The sequence below is a fragment of the Cyclopterus lumpus genome, chromosome 6 (genome assembly GCF_009769545.1).
Source record: "Cyclopterus lumpus isolate fCycLum1 chromosome 6, fCycLum1.pri, whole genome shotgun sequence".
Classification (NCBI taxonomy): domain Eukaryota; kingdom Metazoa; phylum Chordata; class Actinopteri; order Perciformes; family Cyclopteridae; genus Cyclopterus; species Cyclopterus lumpus.
In genome coordinates, this window is record NC_046971.1 from 4,723,234 (window position 1) to 4,744,357 (window position 21,124).

Below are 21,124 nucleotides of genomic sequence, written 5' to 3' on the forward strand. Positions count from 1 at the left end.
TCTAGTACAATCGCTACTATTGATGAATCGTGACTACTCTCAGTACTAAAACCACTAAAACCACTAGCTGCTACTAGCACCCCCACCTACCTGTAGCACTATTCTCTCTGCCGGCACCCTCTTGCGGCCGCCTGCAGAGCCGGCGGCGGCAGCAGCTCCCTGGGCGGACGTCCACAGGCACAACAACCTGCTGCCCTTGGCGAGCACCCTGCGTAACACAGTCCGCCATAAACAACAACAACAACAACCAGGGTAAACAATCTAATAAACAGCAGTCCTAATAATGTGGCAAGGACGTCAACCGCGAGGATCTTTTATTCACAAGAATGTATAAAACAAGTGCTTTAATCCTGCTGACAATGTGCACGGGCTCGTTTCAATGACACCGTTCTCAAGTGATATTTCATACACAATATAACGAGTGGGACATCCAGTCAGACGACATGAATAAAACATGACCGGCCACAACCGGACGTTCCTCTCTCCTCACCGTCTGAAGTCGAAGAGCGGCATCGAGACTTTGCCCAGCAGCTCTGGAGCTTTCCTCTGTTTGTTGGAGTCCGGGGAGCCGCCGGCGTTCTGGTTCAGCACCCCGAACAGAGTCAGGCTCAGGATGGACTCCAGAGGGAGAACCGCTACCGCGATGGGAAAGTGGATCCTGGGGGAGACAAGGACAGTGTCAGCAACGTAGAGAGGCTGGGGGAAAGAGAGGAGAGGAAAATAGAGGAAGTGGAAAGGAATGAAATGATAGTGCAAGCAGCATGTTGTTGTTGTTGTTGTTGTGGAAATGTCAAAGAGGAGAGGTGAGGAGAAGAAAGGGAAGGAGAGGAGAGTGCAAACTGTATGTTGTTGTTATTATTATTATTATTATTATTATTATTAGGGATATGTCAGAGAAGAGAGGTGATGAGAGGAAAGGAAATAAGATGAGAAGAAAGGAGGCGAGGAAAATAAAGGAATATAAAAAAGGAAATGAACTGAGAGTAGAGGAGATGAACAAAAGAGAAAAGGAGGCCAAGACAATCACTCACAGTTCATCCCATTTGATGTGGTAGAAGAAGCTTTTGTATGTGCCCACTCTCTTGGACTGGACCGGCTTAAACAGGTTCTTGCCGTTGTGGGTGAGGGAACACATCAGGAAGTACTTCTCATAGCTGCAACAAAACACAACACAAGAAGTGTCGCTACTGTGCCCACGTGTCTTTAAGTAAGCACGACGTGGCTGTCAGATATTTACACAGCCAGTAGATTTGACATTTTTAACAGTAGAAAGTTGACGATGCATGTCAATGCTCATTAGTTGCTAGGATACAGGCATTGGAAATGCTGCAGGAGTGCAACAATGGTGCTTATGTGTGTGTGTGTAGATGTGTACAATTCTCATTTAGTGCGTTTTTTAAATTCAAAGAGACGGTGATGCTTGCTCAATTTCTGCAAGTATACGTTCAGGTATACTCGGGGCTGAGTGCCTTGCTCAAGGGAAACGCAGAGATGAGTAAGGAAGCGGGCAGCATCTCTTTCATGTTCCCCGACCAGATTTTCCCCATGAGTTTGGGACTTGAACCAGTTCCTACTTTCAACACCGCTTGTAGAACCAGTAATATAATTAGACATCCACGCAGGTCCTTTCAGCTATTCTGATTAGACCTTTTGGTTTTAGTCAAAACAACCTGCTTTGTCAATAGATTTCTTTCAGTTCCACTGAAGAGTCCCAGTAAGGCACATCAATGAGTCATTATAAACAACAAACATTTAAAAGAGACATTATTAATTGCACTTGTTTCGACACGTCAACCCACAGAGACCTGAGAAGAGAGAGGCAACTCCTGTGTGGGTGGGCCGTGGCAGTGTAGAGGCGTTAAGACTATAACATTAAACAGCTATTTATTATCTGAATTCCTTATGCTTTTTATGATTTGAAAAACAACAAAAAAACAAACAAATAATTGCAGTTATAGAGAATGTGGCGTGCACAGTTTGCTGTAGGTTTTATATTTCCATGCAATAAAAGTTAAGAAAAAATAACCCCAGGGTTTTTTTTAAATTTTTTATTAGAGATACTTACGAGAGTGAAAAAAACCCCAAAACACACACTTTCACTACTGCGAGCTCGATCCGCCGCTCGGCGCCATCTGTGTTGGCAGCGACGCCGCTAGTCACGGCATCTCAATATGCTGGCAATGCCGTGGCACGCAGCGAGGCTCCAGATGGGAGGACGCGCGAGCCACAACAACGCCAGGCGCTCAAGACCTCATGAAGGGAGCGTTATCGTGACGCCACAACCGATACACGCCGAGCTACCCAAACACTGTGCTCGCTGTGGCACCTCGGGGGTGGGGTGGGGGGAAACGTGTCTTTGGAATGACTGTCACTGCGGCGATGTTTGGTGCCGGCTTAAAATAGCTGCAGGAAGAGGCCGTGCCCGAGTAAATGGGCCTGTTATTAAGCAGTTACTCTCTTTATGAAGGCCTCGCTGGACGGACAGAACATTACCATGGAAGGAAGGGACCGTGGCGGACCTTTAAAAACTTCCTCCATCTTAGTCAGGGTTACAGTTCCTTAATCTCTAAAGCTGAGGACTATTCTTTGTGATGAAAATAGGTGAAAATTGCACACAGATTTCCTGTGCAAATTCAAAGTCTTTTCAACTCTCAACCCAGTCCCCCCCCCCCCCCTCCCCAAAGCAAGAGTAACACAGTCAATTCACCCACGTCTCCAGACCCAACAAACCTATACAACTGTGGAAGGGCTTGTCAAAAAAAAAAGTACTGATCCCGGTCACTGATGCGTGAGAGCCGGGGAACGGAAAAATCCGTCTCAGCTCTCTCAGCGGACCAGACGCTTTGCAGGAGATAGAAAGTCGGTGTGAAATTGGACACTGGCGCGGAAAGAATAATAACGTGGGGAGCAACACCGGAGCCGCTTGTTTAGGAGAAGAAAACAACCCGTGAGATTGTGCTTTAATTTGGTCCAAAAAAAAAAAAAGCCCCACTCCTCTTGGACCTTGCTGCTTAACAATAAAACGTTATCATACAATCTAAAAAGACAATCACGTTGTCGGCTGCTTGTAAATTTAAGCTGCCGTTGCACTAATTGTATGCACTTAGCACTTCTGCACTGCCTTCATCTTCAACCCTATCGCGCAAAAGCACAATGAAATGAAATGTGGGTGGCACTAATAATACAGAAACAAGTGGGTGATCAAATGCGAGAATAAAAAGGAAGAGCGCTTCAACTCACAACACATTCAATTTCCCAAAACCCTTGACAATATATTGTCTCATACAGAGTCTCATCTCTGAGACATCCACCTCTGTCACTTCAGGAGTCTCTAGTGCCCCTAAAAGTATTATACAAAAATAAGCAGGTTTTCACCGTCAGACTCTTTACCTGCTGACCCAGTTGGCCGGGATGCCGTGCAAAGCGAACAGAGTGAACTGGAGGTGGTCTGTGGTGCCGGAAGCCTCTTTGCTGCTCCTGCCCTCGGCTCCTTCCCCGTCGCCGGCCTGGCACAACGGAGGAGAGCTGAAGGAGGCGGACGGGGGGCAGAAGGAGCGCAGGTAGAGCTTGGCCAGGCCGTAGACAGCCTGCGTCAGTAGGGCCATGCCCTCCTCCAGAGGACTGGTGTGACCTGTCGAAGAGGCAGCCAGGGGGTCAGCGGGAGGTCACGGAGACATAGCGGTAATTGTCGGGACCGCAAACGCAGTTATTAGAAGATGTAACCTGGTATTGGAATAAACCACCTAGGTTTTTAAATACAGAACGTACCATTTGATGGTTGACCGGCCGACCCCATCTACAAAGCAAGACATGTTGGTGTTAGGGCGACATCTTGACATCCAAACAACGCTACGTGTGAACGTGTGAGGCGCGCCCACCTTGGGTGAGCGAGTCCTGGGTAGATTGACGGCGTGTCGCAGCCGTTTGATGGCCTCCGTGATTGCTTGGGTCTCCACCTCATCCAGAGCACAGCAAAGGTTCTTCAAAGTCTGCGACACCCGGTCCACGGTCTTGTACTGGGTACTCTGAACACAAGAGGTGGAAGGCAGGTTGGAACTGCATCAATCTTCACATGCTCCAACCAGCCTGTTTTTTTTTAAAATTCTTTCAGCTGGTCTTTAAAAAAACAGTAAAAACCACATTGTTTAGCACCAGAACAACACATCGTTTCTGTGAGACCAACAAATCCATCAAACGGTATTTCAAACTCGAACCAGCCTACTGTGCCGTGCACCTTTGTGCAAATAACACCCGTTTGCATGCTGCAAGCACATCAATTACTGCACATGCTTTGGTTTTGGTCAAGGCACGCTCAAATAAATCTTGATATCATTATCGGGTTGGGTTGAGGGCGGAGCATTAGTTTAGTTCAGTCTGCATTCAATTACTCCACAAAAAAACCCTGCACTGGCTGAAAACCAGATGTGCAGTTTCTAGAAAGCCTGCCATCCAGGAATGTCCTCGTATACTTACATTAATGTGTGAAGGATCTACAAATGCAAGTTAATGCTGTCATCAGCTTAACTGTATACAAACACTCACTGAGGGACGGGCAAAGGGTTCACGGGCACAATGACGGCCGTAATACGATTGATTATTTCATGTTTTTCCAAACTTAAGACGTGGAAAATACTTTACTTTGAAGACCTAGAGAGGGACGCTGTGTACCTCGTTTTGAAGGCAGATGTTGACTTGATTGTGATAGCCTTCTAAATAATCAGCGAGGCCTTGTCTGCAAGACAACACACAGAGAGAGAGAGAAGAGAGGGATGAGAAACAACAGAACTTAGATGGTATTTCACTCACTGTTTGGGCTAATCAGATCAGGACAGAATGTAGGAATGAATGTACTCTAGCTAACTTAAGACAGCTAAAAGGATTTTTTAAATATTTTTGTATTATAGAAATAACAAAAAGAATGCACATGCCATTGAAAGGCAAAGTATAGTTATACTATAACGAGACAACTTCCAGAAGCCTCCCTATGAATTCATTCTGCATCAACCTAAACAGAAGCTACACATTTAACTCCATTCTGAAGACCACATAGAGCCAACCATGCTTCTTCATAATAAACAGCATCCTTCCTTAACGACATACCTGGTGACATTCTCCTTGAATGGCCTCTCCACTTGGCCCAGGTGCTTCTCTAAATCCACCAGAGAGTTGTCGTCTTCCGCCTGAACAAAAAAAAGTCCAAAATGTACCAACTGAGCGTCTGAGATGACGGGTCAGCCTCACGGAGAAGTGATCGTTTTAAAATCATCATTTCATTAAAAAAAGAGGATTACGTGATGTAGGTCCAACGTTAAATGTACGACGTCACAGTTCAGTAAAAAAAAAAAAAAGAATCTTCCTGTAAATTTTACGAGAGCTCGTTACTACGCGAGGTGGACTTACGCTGCGGGCCAAGTCTCTTCTCATGGTGGAGCGAGACAGCAGCTGTAACGTGATCTCATTCTCCCACTTCCTGCAGTTCTGGACGTACTCATGGCTGCCCAAGCTGTGTTTACTGTGGCGGAGAAAGACACAGAGACGCGAGGTTAAGAGAGTCCTACGGTACGTCGAGGACAACAATGAGCGATTATTAAATAAAAAGGAAAAACACAGAGAATAATAAACTCCTTCAGTGAAGTGTGACTGTGTTGGTTTCTAGTAGATTATCCCTCTTATACCATGGAGATGTCCTATAAATTGTAATATTTGTTCAGTCTATATTTTTGGGGGAACACAACCATTTACATTGTGTCAGTTTTATTTTAATTTTAATATATATATATATATATATATATATATATATATATATACACACACACATACATACATACATATACATACACACACACACATATATATATATATTTATTTATATATATATTTTTAATTTATATTTATTTATTTATCAAACCCAAATTACCAAAGTAGTTTGTATGTATGAATGAACATAAACACAGTATATGTTGCTATTGAAAGGGTCCTTCAAGTTACTTATTAAAACTAAACTATTCTGCCAAGAATATCTCTACACAGTCCAAAATCTGGTGATAAACTTAGAGATTGTTTAGATATTTTGTGCCACCAATCCTGTGCAAAGTTGGCTTTAAATGCAGCCAATCAGAAACCTCTGAAGCAATGATGCAACTGTTGGACGCATCAAAGAATCCACCACCATCCTGATGTACACTTTATACAGTGGGCTCCCAGTGCATGTGCAGCACAGTTATCTTTAAAAGTAGCAAGTGAACAAACAAATGAGCACCGAAAATTCTTCTAACCGTCTCCGAGGTTAAAAAAAAATAACCCTTAAATAAATATGGTTAGATTAATTATGTAACTTTAAAAGCATTTGAGTGTACTGGGCCTTGAAGAACCATGGTCTGGGGAGGAACCGTTCCCATGTATCCCAATTTAGAGGGAGGAGAGAATTCAGTGGAAGCCCAGAGAAGAGTGATGGAGCAACAGATGGAGCCGAGGGCTTAACGTAACAAAAAACCGCCGAGTCGGTTGTTTAAAACGTTATCGCTTCGGGAGATGCACGCATACTCACTTCTGCAGCACCTCCTCCTGGCCACAGACTTTGAGCAGGTAGCTGGAGAAGTCCACCTGGTCCAGGTCGTCGTGGACCCAGCAGAGAGTCTGACTGATCAACAACTCCACCGGAGAACTCACTGAGGAAGGAGGAGAGGAAGGAGAGACGGATGGTGAGGGGATGGGGTCAGCGGTTGGTGAAGAGAGAGAGAGAGAGAATGATGAAAGGGAGCAAAAGGAGAAGACGTAAGGAGAATGTGGTACAATGCTTTATACCTCAATTACAGGAAACTTAAAAACAAGCTGGAGCACAATGCAAGGTGCATCAACGAGACGTGGCTTTGTGGTGGTTCAAGTCAAAGAAATGAGGAATTTGGAGCATCCCAAACATCATACTTTTTATTTTTAACTAGCCTCGTTCAACATAGACACCCATATGCTGCTGTGGGAACTGAACTCCCGACCTCACATTTATCGGAATTTCGCTCCCGACCGCAAAAAAAAAAGAAAAAAAACCTTCCTGCCGTGTTTTGAACCGGCTCGTGTTTCAAACCCGTGTTCAAATCAAAAGGAATCAAAAGCTGTGTGTTGTGGAGCCATATGACATGGATTGTGTGGAGGGGGGTATTTGGAGTCGACTCTAGTTGTTTGTGTATGCTCGGATATCTGATGTGTCTGGCAGGAGGAAGTCTGGGTGGAGAGCGTAACCTGATACACAGAAGATTATCCTGCCGCTTAGCTACTTTCAGAAGAGGTTTTTTAGCACATTCTTAACCTTGGCGATACACAAACACGGACAGATACAGATACACACACACACACACACACACACACACACACACACACTCAGGTTACGGTGGTGCTCGCCAGGGTTATGCACGTGTTGCAACAAAGCAATTAAGGCGGGCTACGCCTCATTTTGTAAGTGCTCTTAGGTGGTGAGGGGTTTTCCAGCAGGGCTTTTTTTTGTATATTTAAAAAAAAAAAAAAGGCACCACTTATAAAAAAGAGGAGAGAATTCATACTTTGTTAATGCTGCTGGACCATTTCACACATGGTTGGGGAATGGTGTTGGCACGGAGGGGGGGGGTCACATGTGGGCACACCCAAAAATAACTGTTCAATAACTAGCATAAGTAACCTATGGAGCAGGTTTCAGGTCCAATCAGTGTTGTGTATGTCGGATCCACAATGAGAGGCGCTGGCGAGATGACTCAGCAATTGTTAAATCTACTGGACCGATATATTTTAGATGCAAAAAGAAGAATGATGTCATTCCTACATGACAAAGAGCAAACGGAGCTCTGAGAACTATCGTTCAAACTGAAATGCAAACTCATGATTAAAAAAAAAAGGCGTACCGTTGTAGCTTCAGGGACTCCACGGCGCTAAGCGCTTATCTCACGCACTGAACACAAACGTATCAGCATGTCGTCCTTGACAAATCCCACGGGAACATCTCGAGCTTTATCCGGGTAGATTGGTCGTCCCTCCTCTTCTAGGCCCTCTGAGCCACAGACAGTAACTAGAGACCAACTCCCAGCACTTCTTTTCTCGATCCGTCTCATTAAAATTTTTTCTCTGCACCTTCACAACATTCACTTTCCCCTGACTCCCTCAATCAGTATTTCTCTCTGCTCAGACTCTCCCTTCCGTCTACGTTTTTCTGCATTTCTATCTTTTTTTCCTCTCCTTCCATCTCCCCTCTTCAGCCACAGTATGTCAGGAATCCCCCGAATCCAAAGCAGTTCACGGCCGAGCCCTGGAAGAATCAATGGTTTTTCCTTCTGCCTGCTCTCTAGAAAAAGGGTAAAGGCAAAGATGCACCAGAAGTAACCACAGACTGTATGAACTATGGACGGCGGCTCCGTGGCGGTCCTCATTGGCTCCAAAAGACAGCCTGACTCAAAAAGAAATGGGCAAAGAGGTGGCTGTTGGTGGAGACGGCACCCACCAGTCACTCTACGCTGCCATCCCCTTAATTATGCATAACTTAAAAGCCTCAATATCATTCAAACAGGTGAGTTATATAAAAATGTAACCCCGGTTAAGTTGTCGTGAACGAGGAAATTAACCAGAGAACAAAACCGTTTTTCTTTGCACCAGGCTGTAACCATGTTTGTTTCTGCTCTAAAGATGGACAATTGGTCTCCTTTTAAACAATTTAGCAATTTCCACAGCAGATAAAAGTCAGAAAGAAAAAGAGAAATAAGTGCAGAGTAAGGAAGGATAACATAATGGAAGATGGAGGGAGAATAGAAAGTGTGAGGGAGGAAATTCAAGAAAAAGACGTAGAGGGGAGTGACACATGTCTATGCCCTGTGTTAATCTGATTAGTCTCTGAGGTGATGCCATGTTCAAGAGACCTCAGGAGATGCCGCTAGGAAACAATGGTGGAGGAGATTGTAATGCGAGGGAAGGGAGGAGCGGTATATATATATATTTAAAAAAAAGAGAAACAGGAAAGTAGGAAGTGTAGTACAGCGTAAGTGAAATGGAGAAATGCAACGGAAAGAGGGAAGGAGAACAGCGAGAGACAAAGAAAGAATACTAAAGTACTCTATTCCTGTCCTCCATCTCTCCCCATTCTTCCATCCAAAGCTTTGAGCAGAACTGAGGTCTTTTGTTCCCCGGAGAGCAAATTCCAGCAATGTCCGACCGGAGGAATCCCAACACCAACAATGTGGGTCAACACGCTGCCGCTGACAACATTGGAAGTCGACCGGGAAACTAACTAACGAGACATCATGCTAGGAAAGAAGGAAACACATCCAGGAAGTGGCTTAGAGGAGGGGATCTGAGCAGAAGCAGAAAGGAGAGGTAAACCAGGAGTCAACGCAGGAAGTGAGGAAAGTACTTTTAGGACTATAGGTTGCTGCTGTTGAACTGGGCTCTGCAGAGTGGGTCAGTGCGTTACATATGCACACGAATGAGTGCTTAGGGCTTGCCTATGCTTCAATATACAGGTTGGTTGTCATATAAAACCCAATATTTTGTATTTTTATATATATTATACACACACACACACACATATATATATAAATACAGAAGCACACACTTAGTGGCCTAATGCTGATCCTCAGGGAGCCACTGGAGAACTTGGTCACACAGTTGGGGTAATATGCCGAACAACAAAGCCCAGCGGACCGGCTGACAGCCTCAGTGTGCTTGGCTTCGGACACCGAAAGACACGTCAATCACAGCGGTTGTAGTTTCGTGCGAGTATAACGAGGGGTGAGCCAATATACCCATGGAAGGAAACCAAAAAAGAAAAAAGGGTCAACGTGCCCAACATGGTTACTTCATGGTGAGGGGACAAACGTTTATTTGTGTGGAAAAGGAACGTGGTGTACTTCCCACGACAGGAAAAAAAAGAAGAAAAGAGAGAACGAGGTGGGGGGGTCAAAGAGTTTGGCAGCTGCGACCGTCGTTTCCTCATTCAGAGCTCTCATATCTGCAATCTGAGCTGCTCCCGCTTAAAAAATAAAAGGCAAAACGTGGGCACAAGCGTTTCATTTCTGTCTGACTTCAATGTGCTGCTGCATCATCTGTGTATTGATACTGTACATTTCCTAACACTGGGGCCCTTCTTTCCATTAACCGTACGTCTATTCTAGAAATGAGGACGAGGGCAGTGTAAGACGAGGTGTAAAATCGTGCTCTTCTTTTACTCTCTGTTAAACTGGCAATCGTGCCACTGGATGCTCACCGTCACAGGTGAAGGTCACCGGCTGCTCAGATTCTGAGATTTCAATAGAAACCTTGACGGAGCAGCTGTTGTTGTCGCCGCCGCCGCTGCTGCTGTCTCTCTGGGAAATGACGGGGCTCAGGACGAAGCCGGGGTTGGTGGACATGTCCCCGTGAGGGAATTTGGAGCGCAGGCTAGTAGAGGGAGGAAAAAAAAAGAAAGAAACATAAACAAATTATATTTACATGTAAAAAAACAAACAAATCAACTGGCTCAGGAAACGAACAGCGCTGGAAAACATGCAATTATGTGTGTGTGTGTGTAATATGTCTCAGCATGCATTTACACTCAAAAAGAAGCGTTTTTTATGGATTAGCTATGAAACTTTTGGACAGACATTCTGGTGTAGAACTGCTACATGCGAGTTTGTCCATCTACAATACGTCATAATTAATGTCAAACAAGAAAAAGACGGGTCAGGGAATCACAGAAACAGGAGGGATCTTACGCTGCTACGTCTTCACAGAAGGCGACAACCTCCAGGCATTGAGCGTCCGGTTCTTCCAGGGCGGCATTCTTCACCAAAGCTTTTCCTTTTCCCTTGTCCTAAAGGAGACACACACACACACACACACACACACATAAAGCATCAGGGCGCTTGAAGAACACATGCGAGTAACACGCTCCGCTCACATACGTCAAACAGAAGCAGGCCAGATGGAGAGAGGCCAGGTGTGTGTCCAACACATATGAAGTCGTTATATCAGTTTATTATAGTTCATTATATGAGGAATCCTACAGAGCGCATACGCATGTCAGTAAGGGTAGAGGACACAAGGAAACACACAAAGAGAGCTCTTTTATGCCTTCATCTCTTAAAACTGTGAAAAGTTTAACATTTAGGTTTAGTTTTCAGTCTCTCTTGCACCAACAATAACAGAAAAAAAGTTTTGCAATATAAAAATCGAGAAAACATTTCTTATCAAATCGATTTTTTTTCCCAGACGGCTCCCTTAGGAATTACTCTGGAGACTGGCCTGTTTTTCTTTTTTTTTGTGCTGCCGTCTTACTGTCAAGCGGCCGAGGAATGCACTTCCTGTGACACAGGAAATGAGAAGTGAAAAGGCCCCGCCCCCTTTCTGCACCGGGCTCTGGGGCTGTCTGCAAAAAAAAAAGTGCTCTGTCACAGCTTGGAAAATCTGCCCCTCTGACATCACTCGGGGAAGAAAAGGGAGCGAGGGGAAAAGGAAATGTTTGGAATGTCATAATAATAGTTTTGTTTTTTTAAACTTTCTCACTGGTGATCATCAGATGTTTTGTAATCACACCTCAGCCAGTTTAGACATTTAATGTTATGAATTAATAACGTTAGAACCACAAAATTAGGGCTGCAGCTAACAATAATGTTAATTATTCTGACAAATGGATTTAATTATTCTGTGTATTAAAAGCCCAAGAGCCCGAGGAGACTTTTAATTTGTCTGACCAACAATCCAAAAACTTAAAAATATTCAATTGTCAAACATACAAAAAAATAAATAAAGGAGGATGAGCAGCAACTCCTCACAGATAGACGGTCTACTTCGCCCCTTATTCGCCAGCCTCAGGTCAAACCTGTTCAACTCACTGTCCGTCCCACACACTCGCCTTAAGTAAATAAGCAATTAATTAATTAATTAATTAATTAATTAATTAAAGTTTATTTATACCGCACTAGTCACAGACAAAAGGTCACAAAGTGCTGTACAGGAGTAGAACAGAAGTACACAATAAAAAATACATACAAAATAAAAACGTCCTGCTTTTTATCCGTTTTTTAATTTTTAATTTTCTTTATTGTTTTTATTGTGTATTTTACTGTGACTTATTTTATTTTTTGTGCTTTTCTCTTGTGTGCTCACAACTACTTTTGTGACCTTCGTCTGTGAAAAGTGCGATATGAAATAAACTGTACTTACTTAAAATCACTTTGGAGAAACTAAAACCAAAGAATATTTTTGACATTTCTAAACGATCTAAAGAATTATTCGCTTCCTAAAATAGTATATTTTGCTGATTGATTGAATAATCAAAATACAGTCGAATAATCCTACTATGAATCCTTTTCTCTTCAAATGCGCCCCTGAAATACATCTTAAAACGAAAATAAAAAGGAGCGCCAAATTACCAAAATCACAACATCCAGAGATATCGTTTAGCCCATAACTGTGCAGCCCCGAGAGCTTTTGTTCAAAGTGCTGACCTGACATAATCTCAGAAGCCAGCATGTGGAGCTCGGAAAAGGAGGCCGAGCCTGAAACCACCTGCATCTCCCCAGCGAGGGGGGAGAGAGGAGACCGGGATCCCGCCTGCACAAAAACATCCATATATATATATATATATATATATATATATATATATATATATATATATATATTTGTTTGCAGACGACGCCGTTAGCGGTTCAATATGAGCGACGAAAACACCAAAAAAAACAGGGAAATCAATTAAACAGAGGGTGAGAGATTCAAATACAGATACTCAAAGAGAGAAGAGAGTGAGAGAGAGAGAGAGAGAGGATGATAGAGAGACTGAGGGAAACCGTTGAGAGACGACGGGCCCCCGTCTTTGTTTTTTTCGCTCCATCGATTTCCAGGAGATCCCGAAGTCGTGGGAACGACGGCTTGGAAAACGATTCGCGGCGCACGTCGACAAATTCCTTCATCCTTTTCCCCGACTTTAATGCCGAGAGAACTCAGCCGCACGACATAAAAAGGGGGTAAGACCGTGACCCCGATGGCGGCCGGTCATGTGGAGTGAACGGTGGAATGTGACAAGTAGTTTGAGCTGGGGTTTTTTTCGCAGTCTCTTCAACATCACCCTGAAGGATTCCACTTATCGTCACTTAGTTGGACACCTTCTGCTCCTGAGAAATAAATCATGTGACTCCTGCTTCTACAAAATGTCCGAGGCCGTAAATGCTGTTCACGCTGTTTTTTCTTGGGTAACTTAACCTCATGGTTGACTGAGGAGAAGAGTTCCTGTGTTGCTTGTTCTAGTGCATGCAAACATGGATGCACAACAAAATAATCATCACAACCCCCAGTGGAGAAGGACTTCACTCGAGAAATGCAAAACCATCGAGGAAGCCAAGTTGAGCAACTTTCACAGGAACGAAACGAAGCACCATCTTTGAATATTAAGATCCGTATTAAGAACGTTTCTAATACTCAAGGTGTCCCTAAAACTCTCCGGTAAGCTCAGAGTAAACCCAACATCCACGTTTATTAAAATGGAAAGTGTAGCCTCTCTGTTGACTTTCACCGTGGCACTTAACTCACGCAGTACGGTTTTATACCAGCGTAGTGTTGCCATACTCCCCACGAGTAGAATTCATTTAAAAAAAATATAGTGCAAGCTAAAAGTGAAATATTGATCAATCTTGTAGAGGATGTGGCATTTATCAAGCTTCGAGCCTACAGCTCTTGTCGTGTAGACAAAGTTGAAACAGACACGGGTCAGACCATCGGATGGGGGGGTAATTCCAAGCCCAACATCAGTGTTGAGTTACACTACACCTCTAGACATTAGATACCTCCGCGCCACTCGGTGCCAGCCTAATGGAAATTACCCCCGGACTGTCCAAAGGAAACCTGCACTCGAGTGTCAGACTACAGGTTTTTAAAAAATCGTGAAGCGACGCAATGAGAAGTTAACTGCGAAATATTTTAGTCTGAGGGTGCTCAAACGTCCATAAATGTTTTAACAGTAGCTTGTATAATTTATTTCATATATATATATATATATATATTCTCAGGCATTTATCTGACATGATCTAAATGACCCAGAAGTCTGAACTCAGCACAAGCAAGAAATGTACTGCAGCCGCCTCAGGCTTCATTTCTTTACGACATAACTCTGTGAGTGATGTGCTGATCACTTGCTGAGGAGATAGTGATTGATTTTAAATGGGTTGTGAATACTCAGCAACCCATAACTTTCATTTTTTTGGGGGGGGGGGATGGGCACTTCTGCTTAAATGCAGCTTCATTGATTGGTGCCTGTGAGAAGCTCCAGGGGAGGGGGGGGGGTTACATCAGAGGAACCAGCTCAACTTCTTCTTTCGATCCGGAAAACGACCCGACGGCTACCTCACTCGCACTTCATAGACTGAAATCACAGAATCGTCCAAGATCTCTGAAGAATCTGACTTATTCCATAAACACGTTGTTTTATTATGAATGCGCATTAGTGTCTGGTGACTTACCCGCTTCCTCGATCCACAACGCGTCTCCTGTTTTTCCTGCCAAGGGCAAAGGTTCGGAGACACGGAGCCGTTGTCCCACAGTGAGTCACGCAATCAACTGGGATCCATGCCACGACGCGGAGCTACAGCCTCTTCCAAACACGCAATCTGACAGGTGGAACAGTGCTTAAGGTGTAATTAGATGATAATAAAAAAAGATAATGGGCCAACGTCTGGAGTGGGACGGTGTGGGGGTGCGAGAGATGTAGAAGAGCATGCTGGAGCTCTTTAAATATCTGGAAGGAGAGATCGGAATCCGGTTTGCAACATGCTGGCGTACTATTCGGTACACACACACACCCTGAATGACAACTTATGTTCAGATTAAAAAAAATAAAATAAAATGTGCCAGTTCAGACAGAAATCTTTGGAAGGAAGGAACAGGCACAGACACGCTCGCTCGGCCTGCAGTGAAAGCACGAGCGAAACGCTTCAGCTTTCAACGGCATTACTGGAAACTGAATCTAGCCTACGTTTAAAAAATAAATAAAATAAAAATCAGGCTCATTACATATTCATAATCTCCATTAACACACAGTCATCAACGACAACATGTACGTTCTCCTACACCTCCGATCTCGCAGCATTTACCATTTTCTTCTCTGGAGTTGAAGACCAAGTGCACAAACCAACTCCCCGCCGCCTTCATCAACTGAATCAAGTGGAACGGCGCACTTCTTGAAACAATCGTGAAGATAAAGGTATTATGAACCCAGACGTGGTAAATGACGTATTAATTTCCAGTGCTGCTTTTGCAAACGGTTGGCCGTTCGGTGCCGTGAGGCGTGACTGCAGATAGAGCTGTTTGCTCGACCGCTGATTATCGCGAACCATGCAGCTTCATATCCCCAAAAAAAAATGGCCAAAGCGAAGGGACCTGGAGCGAATGAGAGACACGTGGGCATTAAAAGACTAAAAAGAAGAGACTGAGAGATACAGTAGAGTGGGTGTGACTCTACAGTAGATGACTTAAGTCTCCATGTTGCACCTCTCTCTGCCCACACTACCACATCTCACTAAAAACAAGGCCGACTTCACTGCCATCTTAACTTTAACTTATTTTTAAAATCACTTCTTAAACCCCATTTTTATAGAACTGCTTGTTAGTGATGTCGTCCTTTTATGCAGTTCTTTGTTTCCCCTATTTTGGTTTGTCTGTTCTGCTTTATTTTGTATTTGTATTTTTCTATTCCTCTATTGTGTTCATTGCCTATATGGCATGGTCTCCTTTGCCTCATGTATTTTCTGAAATGTTTACTTGTATTGACGTTATGTTTTTGCCTTGCTTCTATGTAGAGCTCTTTGTAAACCCTGTTTTTTAAAAAAGGTGCTACATAAATAAAGTTATTATTATTATCTGAACACACATCTTGGAAACAATGGTAATTATTCGTTTCCTTGGACTACGCCAGGCGAATTCTGATTTATTAGGACGCGATTCCTCATCGTTAGGCCACGGATGAGAAGCATGACTCCGTTAACGTGTGGAGAAATTGATTCTGCTGACTGATTCAGAGTTGCGCAATGTCACATTTCTCAAGGTTACGGGGGCCAGCAACCAAGTGCAGTGTTTGTTTCCCCCAACAACTTGAAAACTTGTTTTGGTTTCCTTTTTCCCCCAGTTATGCTGTTGGAGATGTAGTATAAAGTTTATAACTGTAAATAAACACACATCAGTTTACACTTGCAAACCCTTAATATTATGACTACACAAAGTTGTGTAGTCACAACTTTTCAAAAAGTCTACTCGACCTTGTAAACAGGGGTTCTTGACGTCCATGTGGTATGTCACACTGACCGGTGACCACGGCCCCCGATGAGTATGTCACGAAAACACAGGAAGTGACGTCATGCCGCGGGACGGACCCCGGGGAACGCAATATACTTCAGGAGCCCGTTTTTAACGCACCGTTGCCCGTTTCCTAAAAACGTTGGTCCGTGTTGCGCATGCGACACACATGGTAAAGTTTCTATTGTTGAAAGGCAAGCTCTACCCCAGGATTGGCGTTCGCTCCGCCACTGATTTTGCGTACGGTGACACCGTATTTTATGAGTTATTTACATCCGTTGTAAAAACATAAGTGGTTGTTTACGAGGCATCAATGATTATTATTATAATAATCATCAGGTATAAAAAGCAGTAAACAAACCACAGCAGGGGTTTTTTTTTTTTTAATTTCAAATTATTCTGAGATCCAGAACTGCTTCTTGCTTGTCCTCATGAACACAAACGCTCTTAGGTCACTCACTGTCTTAATGGATCTTATATTTCTAACAGGATTGTGTATTTATGCACCACGGGTTTAAATCATTAACAATGGTAAGAAGAAATATTTAACACACAAGGTTAAACAAGCTCAAGCAAGTTTCTATTTCACACAGAGAAATGAACTGAAACCCAGAGACACTCTGAAATGGTCGGGAAAAAAAAATTAACATCTAACATAAATGCACGCTTTGAAAAAATGTGGTTATCACGAGAGCATAAAACCATGCAGAAACTATGTTCAGGAGACTGCAATGTCTTAGTCCTTCCTTGAGAAAGCAAGGCCAAAGCCGGCTGGCTCAATAAGCGTCGGTCTAATAAGAGAAATACAGTTCAAATAAAATAAAAAGTGTTATATGGCCTAGTAGCTCCTGGTTTTACAGTCTCAGTTACTGCAAACTGAACATTCAAAAAAAAAGCTTTCTACATACAAACTACCGGAAATCATTTATTGTGAGGCAAATATTGTCGTCTTATTACTAAGCACGTAGATATTCCTACTTAATTCACAAAATAAGTCGTCTTTTATCCCTTAAGCTACTTACAGGGTGATCTCTGGAGGAGGGGGGGGGGGGGGGGGGGGGGGGGGGGGGGTACGGGTTTGTTCATGTTTATGATAACATGGGCGCAAACACACAAACCATCTCAACCTCACATACACAAAGATTGCAGACATAATGGATGCAGGTTAAAACAAAACAAAACAGAAAAAAAAATAAAGTGTTTAAGGACGTATGCGGAAAAATGCAGAGCTTAAAAAAGGCTAAAGTTACACAACGTGGTTGTCTGACTTGAACCTCGACACAACATATCATATGGGCAGGTGTAAACAAATGGCGTTTCATCCTTCCAAAAGGGAGGAGACATTCCTCAACCCCACAGGACGACGCAGCTGTTTGTATAGACTGGCCGAGCTGCCTTTGACGAGTGGATAATTATAGGTCTGTAAAGTCCCACACATGGACTTCTATTGGAACAGCACGTTGAAAGTGCCCTCGACTGGCCCTGTTGAATGTCTAGGTTTTCCTCCAACCATGTGGGATTTGGGAAACAAGGGCCTTTTACAGCGCTGTAAAGGTTAATTATCACCCTGGTGTGTGAAACACGCTCAGTCACTCAGTGCTCCAATAAAGGGTGAGCATGTTGGGTAACCAGCAGAATCGATTTTTAAGATGATAAGGCATACTTTGTTTATATCATCTTTGTAAAACTACGTGCAGTCAAACCAGAACTTTTTGTATCATTTATTTGCATATACACAACATCTAACGTCCCAACAGGAAAAAGTCAAAAGTCAAGCTTGTCTGACATTACCTAAAGTGGGCGGGACTTAGGGAGGGTCAACTGCGAAGGTGGCGTAACCTCAGTCTGAAGAGCACGTAACATCTTTACTCATCGATTTCCCGACAACGTCGGGGTTAATCTGACTCTTAAATACTGAATAAAGAGGAAGACACATGGTGACAAATTCCTGTTGGGCTGGTAGGCCTCGGGACGGTTTTTTACTGCCGACTAAACCTACCAGCCAAATGACAGGTGGTTGTTTAGTTTAAGGGGGGGGGGGGGCTCGTCAGAGGATACAACATCCCATGCCACTTGCCCACAGCACTGTCCCAAATGAACGCTCTAAATATTCACCACGAGAAATAAGATCACTCGCGTGGCAAAGATTAATCAAAATGCGGTTGAGAGGAAATTGAGGGGCGAAATAGAGGGTAGCTGACCGCGGTGCCGAAAACTAAATTACAGGAAGCCGATGAACAGAGGACGTTTTTTTGCTCGTGCTGGTAAATGGATGAGGAGTATACGTACTTGCAGTTGCGAGAAAGACTTTGATGGATGTTTTGGGTGAGAGAGAGAAGAACCATCATCTGTTCTGAATAAACTTGACTCCCCACTCGCACATGTCGCAAGAGTGGTGTGGTTTTGTTTAGTAATCTATTCTGTGATGCATCACACTGTCAATAGTGTGCAAAGACAGATTGTACATCTTTCAGGATGCTGCTGGACTCAAAGTTTTTTTTCCTCTATGTTATCACATAAACAAGTGCCAGAAAGTGTAGTGTGAAATTTGCCTCAAAGGGAAGAAAGGGATTTTCCCCCAAAAGATTTACATTTTTACTGCAACCCTACCTGATTGTTTGGTTTGTGCTCGGAGGAGGTCCCTGGGATGTTGAGCGAGTGACTCCTGGTGACGGCAGCTCCCGTTGACGCTCTCCTGTGCTGCGAGCGGACCGTCACCGACGCCTTGGCCTCCTGCGGAGGAGGAGGAGGGCTGCCCCTGCTGTTAATGTTCCCTTCGGTCTCAAGCACTGCATCCCAGGGATCTCCCGCGACTTCGGGCACCGTCGGTGCAGCGCCCCCCGACGCCAGGGACGCTTCCTCATTCTCAGCTCTGTGCTTTGTGAGTGGGTCCAGGTCCAGCCAGTCAAAGCGGCTGATGCTAGAGAGTTCCGCCGGCGGCGGCTGCTGAGCCGGTGGGTTGGGTGCCAGGGAAGCTGTGCCCGCTTGAGAGGAATCCAACTCTGTGCTGGCCAATTTGCCATTCTTCAAGTATTCTGAGGTGCTGGCAATCTTGTCAAACAGCTTGGCCATCTCCGGGTCCACGGCCGGCTGCGGGAAGACCATGGCGGCGGCGGGTTGGATGGGAGTGAAGGACATGAAGGACGGCTGCGTCACCGTCAGGGCCATGAAGGGCGACATGATCGGAGGGAAGCCGTTCGGAAACGTGCCTGGTTTGGGGAACGGAGCCGAGGGGAAAAGCGGGGTAGGCTGATGGGTGGGAGTGGACACGTTGGAGTTAGATGGCGTGGACAGAACAGGCGTCCACTGGCCGCTGAGGAAAGGAGAGGCGCTACCGGGGTGGCCTCCAGGGTAGGAGGCACTGAGGTTAAACCCCAGCAGGGACGAGGGGCGGGACACTTTGCTGTTCACCCCAAAGTTTTCATCCAGTAGGAGCTTTTCAAGTTCCTCGTTGGTCAGCTTGTCAACATCAATATCACTGAACTTGTCCTGCTCTGGCTGCTTCTTGGTCTCTGGGAAGACGATGAGGTCCTTTTCGGGTCTGTTGGTGGAGGGTAAGGGCTGAGGAGCAGTAGTGGTGGATTTAGATGGTTTTAAAGAGGATAAGGATGCTGCAGAGGAAGACGAGGATGTTGAAGCCGAAAGAGTGGGTCTCTTAACCCTTTGCAACTTTGCTAAAGCCTCTTCCTCCATGCGGAGGGCTTCCTCTTTACCCACAACCCCCTTTGGCTTGGGGACAACCACCTTAAAACCATTACCACTTGATATCTGGGCCATTGTGTCAACTGGAAGGTGCCATGAGTTTGACAGCGTGTAAGTCGGCGTGGCTTAAAAGGGTTGCGTAGCAGATCTTTAAACACCTAAAAAAATAGGGGAAAACATTTGGATTAATTACGATGATCAATCAAGATTTAGAAACATTTTGTGGTAATTTACTGTGTGATATATTGCATTTTAGCTTCAATTGGCAGTTCTTTATCTAAGATTTCTCTTCGGCTTGTCGCTGTAACCCGGAACCGATTGATTATCGATCGTCATTTGTCACATAAGCAAAGCCAATAATTACTCGTGCTTGTTTTGGAGTCAAGGGCATCGTTCAGGTCGTGCAGATTGATCAGCTCACTCACAACAAGCTCTCTCCTACTAGTGTGCCTCTTTATCGTTCACCTTGACATTGTTTAACCAAGCAGCCGGGCTGACCGCATACCAACACTTTTATTTTTTTTAAAGGCTTAATCAAACAATAGTGCAAAATGATTTATAACAAGGAGGTGACATGACTCACACCACATGTAACATACAAATATGTGTGCTTCTCCTCAGGAAATCCTCCTCATTAATCTGCTAATTGTTTTCATCACACGGTTTTTTTTTTACTCAAAGTTGCAACTCCCATTCTTGATGATACAAACTATTTACGGTTGGCCTACAACGGGCAGGAGCCAAGAGTATCCCACGGCTACAAGATGAGAACAACATCGCTGCAGAGAGAGAGTGTCTTGTGGGCCTAAAATGACATGGCGCCGTCTCAAAGCGACCATTCATGGACCGATCAAAGCCCCAGGGTTGAGTGAGTTCCTTCCCTCCCCAGGCGTCACCGGCCTCTCCTGAGCTTCCCCTCCCATTGTGGTGGAGAGGGCTGGCTGTGCTGCGGCTCGGGGGCTAGCCTAGCACTATTGTGCAGCTGAGGAATTTGGCATGCTAATCAGCCCAACGGGTCTCTCTCTTTCTCTCCCTCTGTTAGCATTATGTTAGCACCATGGCCCGAGAGTGTCTTATCAGTTGTGCTAACACCAACGGGCAGAGACAACGTGGCTGCATTCATTGGGCGCTT

General features: G+C 44.4%; 1 protein-coding gene across 3 annotated transcripts in view; it reads right to left on the minus strand.

Annotated features, from left to right (window-relative positions):
- The window catches only part of pik3c2a (phosphatidylinositol-4-phosphate 3-kinase, catalytic subunit type 2 alpha), a 36,034-nt gene that overhangs the window by 11,851 nt on the left and 3,059 nt on the right, over positions 1 to 21,124 (minus strand). For all 3 annotated transcript variants that reach the window (XM_034534253.1, XM_034534254.1, XM_034534255.1), the window contains exons 2-14: positions 18,901 to 20,150; positions 10,725 to 10,822; positions 10,238 to 10,410; positions 6,548 to 6,668; positions 5,401 to 5,512; positions 5,101 to 5,180; positions 4,669 to 4,732; positions 3,879 to 4,025; positions 3,769 to 3,796; positions 3,391 to 3,631; positions 1,032 to 1,154; positions 491 to 658; positions 91 to 208 (exon numbers count right to left, since the gene is read on the minus strand). In XM_034534253.1, coding sequence (XP_034390144.1) covers positions 91 to 208; positions 491 to 658; positions 1,032 to 1,154; positions 3,391 to 3,631; positions 3,769 to 3,796; positions 3,879 to 4,025; positions 4,669 to 4,732; positions 5,101 to 5,180; positions 5,401 to 5,512; positions 6,548 to 6,668; positions 10,238 to 10,410; positions 10,725 to 10,822; positions 18,901 to 20,067 — 2,640 coding nt within the window. In that variant the 5' untranslated portion in view covers positions 20,068 to 20,150. The remainder of the gene's footprint in view (positions 1 to 90; positions 209 to 490; positions 659 to 1,031; positions 1,155 to 3,390; positions 3,632 to 3,768; positions 3,797 to 3,878; positions 4,026 to 4,668; positions 4,733 to 5,100; positions 5,181 to 5,400; positions 5,513 to 6,547; positions 6,669 to 10,237; positions 10,411 to 10,724; positions 10,823 to 18,900; positions 20,151 to 21,124) is intronic.